The following is a 17,643-nucleotide window of genomic DNA, read 5'->3' on the forward strand; positions in this document are numbered from 1 at the left end:
CAGGAAAGAGGGAAGGAGAGGGAAAGACGAAAGAATGTGGGTTTTAAGGGAGAGGGTAAGGAGTCATTCCAATCCCGGGAGCGGAAAGACTTACCTTAGGGGGAAAAAAGGACAGGTATACACTCGCGACACACACACATATCCATCTGCACATACACAGACACAAGCAGACATTTTTTTTGTGTCTGTGTATGTACAGATGGATATGTGTGTGTGTGTGTGTGTGTGTGTGTGTGTGTGTGTGTGTGTGTGTGTGTGTGTGTGTGTGTGTGTGTGCGCGCGCGAGTGTATACCTGTCCTTTTTTCCCCCTAAGGTAAGTCTTTCCGCTCCCGGGATTGGAATGACTCCTTACCCTCTCCCTTAAAACCCACATTCTTTCGTCTTTCCCTCTCCTTCCCTCTTTCCTGACGAAGCAACAGTTGGTTGTGAAAGCTTGAATTTTGTGTGTATGTTTGTGTTTGTTTGTGTGTGTATCGACCTGCCAGCACTTTCGTTTGGTAAGTCACATCATCTTTGTTTTTAGACATATTTTTCCCTCGTGGAATGTTTCCCTCTATTATATTCCGCTCCCGGGATTGGAATGACTCCTTACCCTCTCCCTTAAAACCTACATCCTTTCGTCTTTCCCTCTCCTTCCCTCTTTCCTGACGAAGCAACGGTTGGTTGCGAAAGCTTGAATTTTGTGTGTATGTTTGTGTTTGTTTGTGTGTCTATGTCTATGTCTATCGACCTGCCAGCACTTTCGTTTGGTAAGTCACATCATCTTTGTTTTTAGATAAATATTATAACAGATAAACATAATGAAATTCACATTCACAAAAATTCTGTGGAAACAGAATACTATAAGGAAAAAATGAGAACAAATGGAGAAATTCACACAATGATTAAAATGTGACAATGGAATAGAAACAAAACAAAAAATTAAATTTAAACCAATTAACTGAGTGAAAATAATGATCAAAGTCATTTCAACAAAGGCTTAAAAATAAAACATTAAGGCACCTGACAATATTTTAATCCACAACCTTCAGCATGTGAGCCTTACCCTAGCCATTATACCACGCAACTAGTCTAAAAAATTCTTCTCTTTTAAGGCTACCGGGCATCACGTAAAATTCTGGATTTTTTTTTTTTGCGTCGACTACTTACAAACGGAGGCACACCTGGGTGAATGGCTGCAGCATGTGATACCTGGGATCTTAAGCCACATCACCATCTGTATAGTTTCAAAAAGTTGATCCTGCTGGGGACCTGGGACCTCTCCTTGTGAGTGCTGGCCAAATGATATTGCATACATTTTCAACTTCTACCTCGGTAGATTTGAATTACTTGTCTACTGTGACAAACTTCCAATTGCCTACCCTTTCTATACACTAGCCAGTCTTCTGTACATGGTATTATGAGCTCCACTGCTTATTAGGAGCACTTCAAACTCAGGCACTTTTGTTGTGAATGCTTCACCACTAAGATTTTGGTAGTCTCGCCTGTGGAAAGCATTTCTTGAGATCTTACACTGATACTTCTGGGTCTCCTACAACTCTTGTTACCTAGACTGTATTGAAAATCTCTAAACCTAAAAAACCTTTTGGGCACCACACACACATAATCAGTTATACAGGTAGCAACCTGTGATACGTAGTGCACGTCTGACTGGTTTAGATGGTTCTTACATTCACAGTCATATGATCAGTTCTGGGAACAATGCTGCAGTTTCTGAGAGTCACTGAAACTCCGTGAACAAAGTTAGTCTTCTCAACCTCCTCTGCCAGCAAATGAAATGATCCATATAAATCCTCGAGCCCAGACAATGGGCATCATCTGTTCCAACATGCTCCAACAGGGAGGGGGGAGGGTGAGGGGGATGCAAGCTCAACTCATTATTTGTAGCATCATACCAGAGTCGAACACAGTTCTTTGGTTTGGAGCACATTGGAATGTACAAAGCAAGGACTCGTGCAATAATGTGACATTGTCACACACAAATATCTCGACATATACTGTCGGGTAGAGAACTGTAGGGCTCCCCTCAATATGTCATGCACACACTACACCCAAAAAGCAACTATTAAGATAGCAGAGTGTGTGTGATGTACACATAGGGATTTTTTAGGTTAAAGGAACCACCCTTCAGATCAGTGATGACTTGGCTGCCTAAATTGAAGACAGAACAACCATATTATTCTCAGAAAATGTCTGTTTTCACAGATCGTAACTAGGAAAGATTAATACGATATAAGTAGCCTGAGTTAATAATACCCTGAGCATCTATGGTAGGGTTCCTGAACTAGTAATTATTCGAATTATACATACATAATATTAAGAACAGAAACTTGTTTGAAACAGGAAGTGAAAAGCAATAAAATACTCAAAACAGATCAGAATACATTTCACAAGGGTTAGTTAGATGCCAATGGTGGCAGGGTATTTATTGAAGTAAAGAATTAGATAAAACCTAGTGAGGTTGTTACAAATTCCAAATGTGAAATAATCTAGATGAAGTTAAGCATTAAAGGTGAATCAAATATGATAATTGCATGCTTTTTATTGACTGCCTGTATCAGCAGCTGCAGTAGCAGAAACTTTCAGAGGAATTGCATAATATTATGGATAAGTTTTGGGACCACACTAATGTAATAAGGGGAGACTTGAATTTGTCAGCTATAGAATGGGAGAATCATGCAATCAAAATTGGTGCCCGAGACAGGGATTCATGAGAAATTATTATCAAAATTTCATGTAAAAAAAAATAATAATATTAATAATAAAAATACATTCAGCAGAAAGAGAACCAACTCATAATAACCAGTGATCATAAGGCTGTGATAGCATCAACGACTACAGATATTATAAGGAATTGTTAAGAGAGGTAGGAAAATAATTTTGTTTAGCAAGTATGACAGGTTACAAATTGTGGAGTATCTGAATGTTCAGCAACAGATATTCAGTTCTGAGGCAGAATATGTGTAGCACAAATGGTTACCATTCAAAAGCACTGATCAATTTACCTTAGACAAATATAAAACATCTTGAGTGCTTGATGCTCTGTAGCTTTTAGATTTATTATAGAACATATTTTAAACACCATGAGCTGCACTTGAAATGTTTATTAGCCAATGATGTTCAGATGTACAAGCCATCATCAGTGGCATCTGATAGAGAGAACACACAAGTGTGTGTACATAAACTTCTACAACATAAAAATTGTATGTATAATAGTAGAAACATAGGTCTAGTTACATTATGTATCTCTTTATGAATGACATGCATGTCAGTTATAAATTCTTTATGATATTCAGCTTGATTTGCATCTAGAAAGCAAACAATCATGTGAATATAAGAACCTAATTACAACCATGTCTATGCTAATATGACAGGATATAAAATCTGTCCTATTTCACATTACACAGGTTCTTAAGTATGTTACTCTTGTTAAAGCTCAGGCAGTCACAATTCTTCATCACATTTCACATAACTGTCATATAGTGTAAATGGAACTGACAGGTCAAAGAGTCTGTATTACTTGTCTCTTGTTATTTTTAAGATCATATTTATAACAACGAAAATAATCAGCTACTGACAATACAATGTAACTGGATAGATAAAAAATCTACTCACCAAACGGCGGCAGGAGAACACCCACACAAAAGGTGTAACTTATAAAACCTTTCAGAGCCAGTGGCTCTGGCTCTGAGCACTATGGGACTTAACATCTATGGTCATCAATCCCCTAGAAGTTAGAACTACTTAAACCTAACTAACCTAAGGACAGCACACAACACCCAACCATCACGAGGCAGAGAAAATCCCTGACCCCGCCGGGAATCGAACCCGGGAACCGGGGCGTGGGAAGCGAGAACGCTACCGCACGACCACGAGATGCGGGTCAGAGCCAGTGGCTCTTTCTTCTGGCGGAAGAGTTGAAAGGTGAGGTAGATGGCTGAAGGAAAAGGACTAGAGAGTTTTAGGGAAAGGGGAACAGTTCATAAAGGTCAGGGGAGACTCATCTGAACTTTATCCCTTCTCGAGTGCCATAGATATCAGTGCTCAGGTTGATGCCATGTTCTCTGACTTCAGGAAAGCATTTGATACAGTCTCGCAAGGTCATTTAGCAGAAAAAAATATGGGCTTACCGAATATTGGACCAGATTTGTGACTAGATTCAAGACTTCCTCGCAGACAGAACTCAGTGTCTTGCTCTTAAGGATCAAAAGTCAACAGGTGTAAAGGTAATTTCAGGAACAGCCCAAGGAAGTGTGGCAGGACCTTTATTGTTTACATTACATATAAACAATCTAGAGGATAATGTCAGAAACTCCATAAGGTTAACTGGAGATGACAAGTTGTTTGTAAGAAGATAGCAACTCCAGAAAACTGTAGTGAACTGCAGTAAGAACTACGGGGTATTGATGAATGTTGCAGAAACTGGCAATTGAGACTGAATGTAAATATATGCAACATATTTTGCATACATAGAAGAAGAAATCCACTACTCTACAATTAGACTACTGGTCGCAAACACAGCAAACAGTAACTACCATAAAATACTTAGGACTAAGAATTGGAGTGACTGTAGTGGAATGACAACACAGAATGAATAGCAGAAGAAGCTGATTCTAGGCTGAGATTCATAGGAAAAATCTTACGGAAATCAACCCAGATAACAAGTAGCTTACAAAACACTTGTTAAACCAATTCTTGAGTCTTACCCTTCAGTCTGTGATTCTTACTATTTTGGATTTATAGAAGAAATAAATTTGATACTATGAAGAGAAGTAAATTTCATCATGGAATCATTTAGTTGACATGAAAGTTTTACAAAAACACTCAACAAACTCCAGTGGCAGACTCCAAAAGAGAGGTAGCGTGCATCACAGAGAAATTTAGTACTGAAATTCTTAGAGGATACATTCTGTAAAGAGTCAAGAAACATATGAATTCTGCCATGTTTCGCAAAGTGACCAGAATGAGAAAGTACGAGAAATTAGGGCTAATATGGTGGTTTACTGACAATCATTCCTACCATGTGCCATTCACAAATGGGACAGGGAAGGAAGGGGTGGGGGGGAGAATGGGGGGGGGGGGGGGGGATCAGGTAATGGTACCAGGAGTAACCCCTGCCACAAACCATAAAGTGGCTTCCGAAGTATAGCTGTAGATGTACACACTCTTTTTGGTACAATCAATGAAAGATTATGCAGAAACGACACAAAATAAATTATTCGACTCCACAACTTCAAACTGGATATATCTGGCATTCATGTGAATACACATGTGAAATGTACATTTTGATTTTTTTTAACTGAATTTGTGACACCTTTTAAAATAACACGCCAAAGACAAACACCGCAGTGTCAGTTAATTACGGTCAAAATCACGAAAACTGTGGAGCACTTATCTACTGATAGATATGTCACTCAATTTGTGAACGTCAATACCAGACTGACTCCTAAACAAAACGAAAACTGCTGTTAATACTATGTAAATTACAATTATGTTTGAGGCAGACTTGATAAACTGTATACAAAAGAGAAACACAAAGCATACGTTAACTTCAAATATGATGCAGCACAGTGTACCAGGGAGAGGGTGGGGGCAGAAACACGGTGGGCGGGATCCTGTCACCCACATTTTGCATATGGGAACATATGACCTAAAGTACAATGTTAAGTTCTTGGTGAGCATATTATCCATTCTAAACTTTCCAAATTAAATGCAGTTGGTAAGAAAATTATCTTTGAAGCAGCGTAATATCTACAGGCAATAAAGAAAAGATAGGCAATTTATTGTCAAACTGTGGAAATACAAAACGAGATAGAGCCAACATTTTTTAACAAGTACATGCCTCAAAATCGTTTCACAGCTGCACAGTTGAGGAAAATTACAAATCCACAAAACACAGTTTGCAATTATTTTACACAAAAAGTAAAACATTTTCCAAAAATATGTCTTCAGAAATACATGTAGCATTGACTTATTCACACACTTTTTTTCTTTTTTGAGTGGTGCACAGATGTTAAAATTTTAAGCTATCTTAATGTGCTGGAGTATGTGCCGATGACAGTTTTTTTTACATAAAACAATATAATTTTTTACATAAAACAATATACTTACCTTCTTTCTCGCTCAATATCTTGGAATTATGCTTGAGATATTTCTGCAACTCTCCATGATGACAAAGCTCAAGCACCAGATAGACAAATTTCTCATCTTCAAAATAGGTGTGTAGTTCCAATATAGAAGGATGTTTCAGTTTTGAATGTATGTTTACCTCTTGTTGAACTCTACTTATCATTCCAGCAGCCTTCATCTTCTTTTTATCTATCTGTGGTCAGAAGAAGAAACTATTTATACATGTACTACTCAGCTATTCAAAAAGTCTTGTGCTCATAACATATAGAGTAATAGGAGGCATAAGAAGGTGCTGCACTGATGAACTCCATCAGTTACCAACAATAATATAAACAGTGTAGCACACAACAAAAAACTGTGGACAGCAAAGAATCTCTGCAAAATAATTAGTTACATAAAACAAAGATAAAGTTGTACCTTTAAGATGATGCAACCACGTGCAAAGGGGGAAAGAAAATCCCTTGAGCAATGAAGTCATTAGAGAACAAGCGCCTTTAACAATTTAAGGAAGCCACAAAAAAAAACTACATCTCAGTCACTAGATGAAGATTTGAATCTCACTCCTCCAAAATGCAAGTTCACCTCACTTGTTACAAGGAGTGTGTGTGTGTGTGTGTGTGTGTGTGTGTGTGTGTGTGTGTGCGGGGTAGGGGGTGGGGGGCAGAACAATGAAACGAGTTGTTTCACTCTACTTTTGTGTTTACCCAAATTCAAAAAAAATTAAAGCATCTACCGTTTCAACAACAGTAGAGTTTACAAAACTGTTGTATTATATTAGTTAAATAATATATAAATTACACATAGGTAGCAAGTGCGCTTGGTAAGAATGCATAATAAGAACATTCTTCAGAAACAGTTACTTGCAACTATAGGTCAAAAGTTGGGGTGAAAGCTTTGCAATTAAGGATCAATATTAAGAGCACAGGCCAGCAACACACTGAGAATGCACAGAAAGGAAGAAAACAGCACAATGTTTACTGAGATGACTCCTCCCCTTATTATCAAAGCAGTGGGTTATTCAGTGAGGTAAGACACAATACAATGGGCTTTATTTCATATGGACCAGTATCAATCGTACAGTAGCATCTGAAATATGACAACTGAAAAAAGAAGTCCTTACTATATTACACTGCAATAAGTTACTCAAAAAAATCATTATATTTCCGTAAGGCACTGAGCAGTACAATGATACTGATAAAGAGGATGTCTCTGATGATAACAAGAATGGTAGAAAACAAATTTGATAACTCCTTTGAGTTCCTGAAAATGCATAAACAGAACAGAAAGTACCACACAATTAGATAATACATGCAGGTCTGTAATCAAAATAATCTCCCACTCCCCTCCCCCCTGCACCCACCGTCCACCCCCCCCCCCCCCCCCCCCACACACACACACTCTTAACACTCTTGACTGAGACACTAAAATATCATTAGTAACACCATGAAATAATTTAGAATTAGAAACTTAGAAAAACAAAGAAGCCTATGCAACAAGTCAAAACTGGTTATTCAGAAAGGTTCAACAATCATCATTATTTAAACACAAAAACAAATTTAGAGTTTACAGTTTGTGACATCTGACAAGTCTTGATGATTTACTTAAATAGTTCTTTTTTTTTTTTAACACTATCACAAATACCTCTGGGATTGTCTCATAAAAAATAAAAGAACATAATTAATCAATCAATCAATCACATATTATACACTAACTATATCTCATTTTTCCACAGTGCCTTCAATTAGTAGTTAATGTGATTTTCTTTTGATGTGATTGATATAATATCACCTTAAATGTTTTGAAACAGGGTTGAGTAATATTCTCCAAAGAATTAGACTACACACTATAGCAACTCACCATTTTAATAGCTACTTCTCTTCCATTTCTCAAACAATGTGCCCTGTACACACTTGCAAAGCCACCTTTCCCAAGTAAATTGAAGACTTCATAGTCCTAAAATAATAAATGAAATAAATACTTAATGAACTCAAATTTTAAAAGAGATAGTACATATGAACTAAAGAACATGTTAGGCTATATTGAAACATTTTGTGAAAGTCTACAACTTTTCTACTTGCTCAAACATGTTTTATGTAACACCTTAAAGACAGTCATTCAACAGGCAACTACATCAATACAATTGTTACTAAATGGCCGGCCGCAGTGGTCTAGCGGTTCTAGGCACTCAGTCCGGAACTGCGGGACTGCTACGGTCGCAGGTTCGAATCCTGCCTCGGGCATGGATGTGTGTGATGTCCTTAGGTTAGTTAGGTTTAAGTAGTTCTAAGTTCTAGGGGACTGATGACCACAGATGTTGAGTCCCATAGTGCTCAGAGCCATTTTTTTTGTTACTAAATGAATCTGTCTAAATGTATAAAAGAACAAAATGAACTAACGTTGATTCATCTGATTTGAGACACTCCATAGGAATAGAAAAGCAACTGGATAAAAGAATCTGGCTGCACCTACTCCATCGGAGGAAAAAGGTGACTAAAATGGATGTGATGAATGTATAAAGTGGGCTACAAGAGCTTAAATAAACAAATAGGACTAAATAGTACAGACAAAAGAAAAGACATACTGAGAAGGCTCACAGATAATTTTCCTCATTTATTTGATATCATAGTTGAACAGAAGTCCATGAAATTTTTTGCAACCATGAACATGAAATTCAGCTTTCTAACCCACAAAAAACTTTACGCATTCTTTATATTCATTACGGTTTAATTTAACTACTGATTAAGCAGGTTTATAGTACCTGTGTTAAATAACAGTATATATTTACAGATTCTTCAGCAGAATTCCTTATTTGGAGCTAAGAAAATTGGCAGTTCTTGACTTGCTCATTATGTAACTTATCTAATCTTTTTTCATTGTAACAATTATATATTTGAATATAATAGAGGGAAACATTCCACGTGGGAAAAATATATCTAAAAACAAAGACGATGAGACTTACCAAACAAAAGCGCTGGCAGGTCGATAGACACACAAACAAACACAAACATACACACAAAACTCAAGCTTTCGCAACAAACGGTTGCTTCGTCAGGAAAGAGGGAAGGAGAGGGAAAGACGAAAGGATGTGGGTTTTAAGGGAGAGGGCAAGGAGTCATTCCAATCCCGGGAGCGGAAAGACTTACCTTAGGGGGAAAAAAGGACAGGTATACACTCGCACACACACACATATCCATCCGCACATACACAGACAAAAGCAGACTTTGCCTTTACAAATGTCTGCTTGTGTCTGTGTATGTGCGGATGGATATGCCTTTACAAATGTCTGCTTGTGTCTGTATGTGCGGATGGATATGTGTGTGTGTGCGAGTGTATACCTGTCCTTTTTTCCCCCTAAGGTAAGTCTTTCCGCTCCCGGGATTGGAATGACTCCTTACCCTCTCCCTTAAAACCCACATCCTTTCGTCTTTCCCTCTCCTTCCCTCTTTCCTGACGAAGCAACCGTTTGTTGCGAAAGCTTGAATTCTGTGTGTATGTTTGTGTTTGTTTGTGTGTCTATCGACCTGCCAGCGCTTTTGTTTGGTAAGTCTCATCATCTTTGTTTTTAGATACAATTATATATTTGGTTCCACTAAAATATGTCTTGTGACACCTTTGCATCTATTAATGTCTATGCCAAATACATCAAAGACATTAGCCCTGTTAGGTGCACACTCACTAAGACATTATCACCTTCAAAGATTGTTGTAGAGATTGTTTGAAATAATTACTTACAGACATGCTTATTAAAATGGAAATTCCAGATTGGGAACAGTGTACAAACAATGATGACAGGCAATCACAAACCTGTTTATGAATGTTGAATGACACATAAAATTAAAAAAAAAATTAATAGAAGGGTTCCAGAAAATAAGTATCATGGAAGAGCCATTCAGATCCCAAGGATACAGAATTTATAACAAGGAAATCCATACAAAAGGTCATGAAAGAACAAGCTAATTAGGAACAGGGCATGTAAATATAAAAATTAATAGCTAATTGATTTTCAAGCCATCTCACCAAAAATTGGAACTTTAACCTTAAAAACAACAAACAAAATGTATACCTCCACAAATGCCCATACCCCCTACTAATGAGAAAAATTTTCTAATGAAGATCAGGAAAGAAGAGCAAAGTAGACTTCAATGCCAAACAGAATAATAATACTGAGGTACAGTCAGGAAATGGCACACAGAAACATGCCAGTGTTGAACTTGTGGACAAAATAACTTCATCTTTAAATTTACATACTTCAAAAAGAGGCCAAACAAAATTAAAACTTGGCAGCATTTTGACTCGAGAAAAGGGGAATGGCAGCTTTATTACATATACACGGACGGATCCTATAACAGATAAATGTACAATATTAAGTTACTAACAGGAACTGGTTCACACCACTATACATCCAAAATTAAAATTAAATTCACATCTCTGCAAGAGAAGTACAGTAAGTGAAAACAAACAAAGAACTTAGGAATTATAACTGCTGTCAATTCACTAGAAATCACACAAACCATAATATTACAGACAATTTAGAAGAACTGATACTAATCATCAAACAACAAGTTGAAAATTACCCCCTCAGTCAAAAGAGATGTCTGGTGGACTTAAGAATGTGACAATGTTCAAGAAGAAAGACACCAGCCATGGTTAACTTCGAACCTACAAAACAAAAGAACATGGTGTCAACCTCAAACCCAGAAAAAAATTGCCCAAATTAGAAGGCAGATCAAGAGACAATATCAAAAACATGTGCTCGGCCCAGAGGAAGAAAACTAACAAAAAACTAATTCCACAGACTATTACAAAACATTTGGAGGACAGCTACAAAAATACAACCCCCTTTCACTAATGTTGAAAAGTGAAGTCAGGAAAACAGCACATATTTAAAATCTGACCAGAAGACAGGCAGTTGTGCCTAGTTCCCTAACAGAACCTTCTATTTTACACATAGTACTTTGTTTAGTTTCTGTTTTCGTGTATTTCTGTGAAGAAGTGAATTGTATCTGTGTATTTTACTCTGTAGACTACTGTTTACTAACTTATTCTGTTTTTTTCATAAATTCTAGTGCATCATCTATAGTTTGAGCCGACTTTTTAGTGTAGTATAAACTAGAAGTAGCGTAGCAGTAAAACTTAGATTGCACATTGTGACTTCTTGGTTGGTGTTACATTACTTGTGGATACAGACTGCACCTGTTGTGTACAGCTACAGGGGTATTGGTCACTGTCTGTAACCAGCTCTGAGTTGTGTTGGACACAGTCAACAGGCTCCAGGCCACTGCCTTGAGCTGCAGTGGAGCTGGGGCACATGAGACGAATGCTTTGGTACCTCTGGAGCCTATTGCATTGCCTAGGATCCTTAATGCCACAGCACCTTCCAATTCGCATGCACTGGCCAGTCGACACTCACCTGACGGTAACTGGCAAACAGCAGTGAGGTCATGAATCTTAAAAGGTGGAAGGCAAAAGTGGGTACTGGCCGCGTGAGTCTCCCCTTATGCCTAAAAATGGGTTTGAGGTGTTTCCCATTGCTGGAAGTACAATAGTGTCCAAAAATTAAGTGTAACCATGAAAAAAAGGCCTTACTCTCTTATCAAGAACAGCACCAGGGTCACATCTCTTCAGATGGAAGGCAAAAGTGGGTACCAGCTGTACGGCTGTCTCCTTACACCTGAAACCAGGTTTGAGGTATTGCCCACTGCTTGAAATACACTAGGGCCCAAAAGTTAAGCATAATCATGAAAAGAGAACATCAGGATGTTGGAACAATTACTGAACAAGCTGCAGCTTAGTTAAATTGCATTTGGTACAAAACAGTTCCCGAAACATAGTGTTAGAAACGTTGTGATAGCTAAGATACACATTATAGAAAATAAAACAACTGGGAAATCTCTTCCACAACAAAAGAAGCTGTTAATAAGGAATAACATTATCCCCAACAGCCACACATGCTACACAGTGATGTGGCATGCTCTCTACGAGACGGTTCAAGACCTCTCTTGGCAGCTGATCCTACACGGTTTCTCAGAAAGTAATGCACCACATTTTTTTCCCAGCCAAAAACAATGTTATGGATGGGAAACATTAAGTGTCTATTATTTGAAGTTTCTTGAGTGAGTACGTCGAGTTTCCGTCATTTTTGATAGATAGCGTAGCTGCAGGACAGTTTCAGAATGGCATCTGTAGGTGATGTACGTTACAAGCAACATGCTGTCACTGAATTTCTCACTGCAGAGAAAGAAACTGTGGAGAATATTCACAAACACTTGCGCAAAGTCTATGGAGCATCTAATGTCGACAGAAGTACAGTTAGTCGCTGGGCACGGAGAAGGAGGTCATCAAAAGGCGGTTTGATGGAGCTCTGCGATTTGCAGCGGTCGGAGAGACCATCCATGGCTGTCACACCTGACATGTTGCAGCAAGCTGATGTTGCCATTCGCAAGGATAAATGCATTATGACTCAGCCATTAGCACTGCATCTGTGAATCAGCAAAGGAAGTGTGGATGCAATTATCCACACTCTTGGTGTGTGCAAGATGGGTCCCGTGGTGTCTAACGGTGGATCACAAATCACACAGAAAAAATATTTGTTGCAACATTTTGAAGCTGAGGGGGAGGCCTTCTTGTCCCGGACTGTGACAGGTGATGAAACCTGGGTTCACCATTTTGAGCCCAAAACAAAATGACAGTTGATAGAATCATTCCACACAGAGGAAAAAATTCAAAGCAACTGTTTCCACCAGTAAGGTCATGACCACCATGTTCTGGGACTGTGAAGGTGTGATTCTCATTGATGTGATGTCAAGAGGTAGTATCATTAATTCAGAAGCATATTTCAACACATTAACAAAACTCAAGACACATTTCCGGTGACTTTGGCGCCGCAGAAAACCATGAGGTGTTTTGCTGCAACACGATAACACGGCCCCACACAAGTCTCAGGACTGCTGAACACATCACAACACAAGATGGGACAGTGTTACCCTGTCCACCCTACAGCCCTGACCTAGTCCCCTTGGACTTCCACTTGTCTGAGCCATTTAAGGATGCTATTCGAGAAAGACATTTTGAGAACAATGAGGAGATGATACAAAACACAGTGAAGCACTGGCTCCACCACCTGGACAAGGATAGGTACCGACAGGGCATATACACCCTTGTTTCGTGCTGGAGGAAGACCACAGAACAGGATGGAGATTAAGTGGAAAAACATGGCGTGTAGATGAAACACCATTCTTTATGTTCAATAAAGAACTGTTGAAGAAAAAAAATGTGGTGCATTACTTTCAGGAAACCCTCATATTTCTCAGCACGAGTGGTGCAGAGGTCTGGAAGTGTCCTTGGTTGAGACTGAAGGGAGGCAATTGCCTCCCTAGTGCATCCCAGGCACATTCTATAGGATTCAGACGTAGGATTCTCACTAGCCAGTCAAAGCAATGGATATCTTCACCTCCAATAAAGTCATCTACCAGAGCAGCTTGATGTGGATGGGCATTATCACTCACAAAGAGGAAGTCTCGACCAACCACACTGCTGCAAAGGCAAACTTGTGGTAGCAGTACCTCATCTCTCTAACTCAGAGTGTTCACAATGTCCCTCCGACCACCAACAAAGATGTGCAGCTTCCTACAGCCATTCCACATGATCAAAATGGTCTATTCCTATTATGTTCCTGTGGTAGTATTGACTATCAGGTTCTCTCTAATGTCCAAGAAGAATCATTTTGCAAAATTAAGTAGAGTTTATCTGTCAAGAGCACATTCCTTCACTCACTCATGATCTAATTTTGATGCTGCCGATTCCACAATACACGTGCCCATCTCTGTGCTGGAGTGAGTGGGATGCACACAGCTGTGTGTATGGCAAACAGTTCTCCATTCTGTCCCCCCAATACACAGTTTGTCAGCAAACAGGAACTTCTGAGGCAGCTGAAAGTTCTGCAGCCAACTGTCTTGGAGGTGTGCTTCAATTTAGTCCAGCTGTTAAAGTTATTCTTGATCAATCCTATACTGGCCTGTGAAAAACATCACCTGTACCTCAAAACCATCACCAAAGGCTCGAAATTACACTTTGCGGCACATCTACTTTGGTCCGTGTCTGGCCTGCATCCAAGCAGCCTAGTATTCTACCTTGAAAAACTGGGTCCAAATGGCATCTTTGTGGCATTATGTTGTCGACTTCACCAAGAAACTACACTCTACCCACTCCAAATGGAAAAACAAAACAGAGACACAGGTGTCTCATGCACGCACGCGACGCACGCACTCCGCTGCTCGACTCGCTGCGGCACGCACCGTTTACACCGTCGCTCGCTCACTCGCCACTAGCCCATCGCCATGCCGAGAAGTAGGAATGGAGGAAGAGGCAAGATTGCTGCTGCTGTGGAGCTCCTGCTAAACGCAGTCAGGAGTAACGGTTGTGGCAACAAGAAGAAGAAGCGGAAAGCCTGTGGCACAATTACAGTGCTATAAGTGTCAAAAGCTTGGACAAATAGCCAAAGAATGCGACGGTGTGGTTGCGTTTGTTAAGTGCGGGAAACCGCACAACACACCCAATTGCACAAAACCGAGAGGTACTGCAGTGCTGTGTGTAAACTGCGGCGGCTCGCACGCCGCAAACACGCACAGCTGCAGTTACCTGAAGACGTGGAAGTAGCGGAAGTTGGCCATCACGCACGAAGAGGTGGCCCAAGAAGAAGAAATGGTGGTCACCCCGCCCCCCTGCCTTAGTAGGGGAAGCGGGCTGTGCCACCAAGACGACGTGGATGCCTTCTGCCAAGCACTGCGGGAAGCCAACGAGGACGCAATCACCACGCTCAAATCCGCCATGGCGGAGGAGAGAGCGGCCCTGAGAGCGGAACTCGAAGAGATTCGCGAGGAGCTGTCTCAACTAAGGCACACCGTGCACCTCGCGTCCTGCACGAAGACCGGCATGGCACCGACCGCCACCTGTACGGGGGTAGACGCAGCAACACAAACGACCACCTCCCTGGCCGACGCGGCAACGCAGGTTGCTAGGGAGGTGGTCATACAGTCGGGGAAGACCACCGACAACAAGGAGACGGCCCCCTCGGAAGCAGTCGTCACTCCTGTCTCTGTGGAAACGCAGACGACACAGGAAGTGCCAATGGAGACCGTGGGAGAAGAAGAAGACGAGCCGTTCGAGTGCCTCCCCCTCCCCAACAAGAACTGTGTGAGGGAGGTGCTCACCAAGATCGCCGATTCCCTGCGAGACGGTAGCTACCCCCACCATGACCATCCTTACCCTTTCACGGTAGATAACATACCTTCCCTTCCTCACAAACCATACGATTTCCACTGGGGGTGCGAACCCTTAAACCAGAAGCTGCGTGGGAGGGAAATCGTCAGCCGTGGAGATCTGGAGATCCTGTGTGAGGGAGGTGCTCACCAAGATCGCCGATTCCCTGCGAGACGGTAGCTACCCCCACCATGACCATCCTTACCCTTTCACGGTAGATAACATCCCTTCCCTTCCTCACAAACCATATGATTTCCACTGGGGGTGCGAACCCTTAAACCAGAAGCTGTGTGGGAGGGAAATCGTCAGCCGTGGAGATCTGGAGCTCATAAACAAGCACCCGATCTTCACGGACGAGGACTGAGGAAGCAGTCAAGTATATCCGGACACAGACGCCGCCAGTGGACTGGTCCCGCCTGAAGAAAATAGAATTCGGGCAGCCAGGAAGAAGTAAGAAGAAGAAGAACAAGAAGCCGCCAGAATCAGCCGGCAGATAAGCTGCTGCATCCACAGAAACCAGAGGACAGACAAACACGCGAAGAAAAACCATTCCAAACCGAGAGGACTTCAGGAGGAACAGCTCAAAACAGCTTAAACTCCACTACCTCGGGCCAAGGCAGGCCCGTCATTATAGTGAGTGAGTGAGTGAGTGAGGTGTCTCATGCACTGTTGTGCTGACCTTCCAATTACGCTACTATTCACAGCACGCAATATTCCTTTCCTATAAATATGAGGGTTAGAACTTAAATAGGGGTAATTATTTATTCACAACCGATGCGAAAGAGTTAAATGGTTGCACCTGTTACTGTCCTTCAAAGCAGCCACCAGAGTTGTGTAGAACCTGTTGCCAGTGATGTAGGAGGCATAGTACACCATTAGCAGAGCCTGTTCTGTTGATGGAGTGAATAGAGGAGTCTACTGCCTATCAAATCTCTGGAACAGTTCTGAAGTGAATACCATGAAGTGGTTCCTTCATCTTCGGAATCAAATCAAAGTCACAAGGACTTAAGTCCGGGGAATACAGTGGATGGCACAGTACTTCCCAGTCCCATCGACCGAACAGAGCAGCCATAGCTTGCGCTGTATGTGCCCACGCACTGTCGTGCATAATGATGGGTGGGTTGCGCAGAAAGTGTCGCCACTTCCTGCGCAAAGCTGGTCGCAGGTGATGCTCCAAAAACGGACAGTAATACTGTCCACTGACAGTCTGCCGTGGGGGAACATAATGTGTTAGGATAACACCACCACAGTCGTACATGAAAATCACCATAACTTTCACCATACTAGGGCACTTTCGACTTTCACAGTGAGCCATAATGACGCCATTCGTTGGCTTCGCACTTCAGTTTTGGCTCGTACGATGTAGCCCCATGGCCCATGTCTCATCCAGTATTATGATACGGTGTAAGAAAGCCTCTCCTTCGCACTCATAGTGCTCCAAGTGCATCTGATCAGTGTCCTAATGCATCCATTTCAGCATTTCTGTCAAGTCATGCAAAACCCATCATGATGCAATGTTTTGCATGTCCAGGCATTCCTTCAGGATATGAAGCACAGTCGTATGCGCTAATACAAATTCGTGGGCAAGCTCACAAATCATATGGCACCGATCACTGTCCATTAACGCGGCAACAGCATGCACTTCTTCTTCAGAGATGCTAGGATGACCTACCTGATGCATGTCTGCCACAGTTTGCCGACCTTCGTTGAAGGCTTTTACCCAATGTGCCACTGTTCTGTATGGCAATGACGATTCCCCGCATGCCTGTTGAAGACCTTGATGACACTGTCATGTTGTACGACGTCTGGCACATTCAATCTTGATCCAACTCCATTGTTCCTGTTTCTAAAACATAGTGGCACCATTACGTTAGACTGCTCGTTCACAAGTGACTGTGTTTCCCTTGATTGTGTGCACACCGGTGACTTGGGACAGGCGAGTCCTTTGCTCGGAGGTAATGTAGGTATGTCAACAATGTGTACTATCAGCGACAATAGTAGATTCCATTGCATAGTCTCTCCACAGCAGTGTTGCCATTATTTAAGTTCCAACTTACTTAGCAAACAAGTAGGGTTCATAGGTAAATAGTTACAGTGATGTTACGTGATTGCTCACCTTTCTCCTGTCAGCGTTATGCTTAACTTTTGGATAGAGATCTGGAAAAGCGTAGAGTGTGGGACTGCTTGTCATTGACAACTATAACATTAGGTGGGTTTCCCTCAGGGAAATAGTGGGCAGGTCAGGAAAGACAGCT

General features: G+C 41.1%; 1 protein-coding gene across 1 annotated transcript in view; it reads right to left on the reverse strand.

Annotated features, from left to right (window-relative positions):
- Positions 1 to 17,643, reverse strand: part of LOC126175561 (serine/threonine-protein kinase PLK4) — a 237,778-nt gene that overhangs the window by 157,743 nt on the left and 62,392 nt on the right. The window contains exons 2-3 of the mRNA XM_049922415.1: positions 7,988 to 8,083; positions 6,113 to 6,323 (exon numbers count right to left, since the gene is read on the reverse strand). Coding sequence (XP_049778372.1) covers positions 6,113 to 6,323; positions 7,988 to 8,083 — 307 coding nt within the window. The remainder of the gene's footprint in view (positions 1 to 6,112; positions 6,324 to 7,987; positions 8,084 to 17,643) is intronic.

The sequence above is a fragment of the Schistocerca cancellata genome, chromosome 3 (genome assembly GCF_023864275.1).
Source record: "Schistocerca cancellata isolate TAMUIC-IGC-003103 chromosome 3, iqSchCanc2.1, whole genome shotgun sequence".
NCBI lineage: Eukaryota > Metazoa > Arthropoda > Insecta > Orthoptera > Acrididae > Schistocerca > Schistocerca cancellata.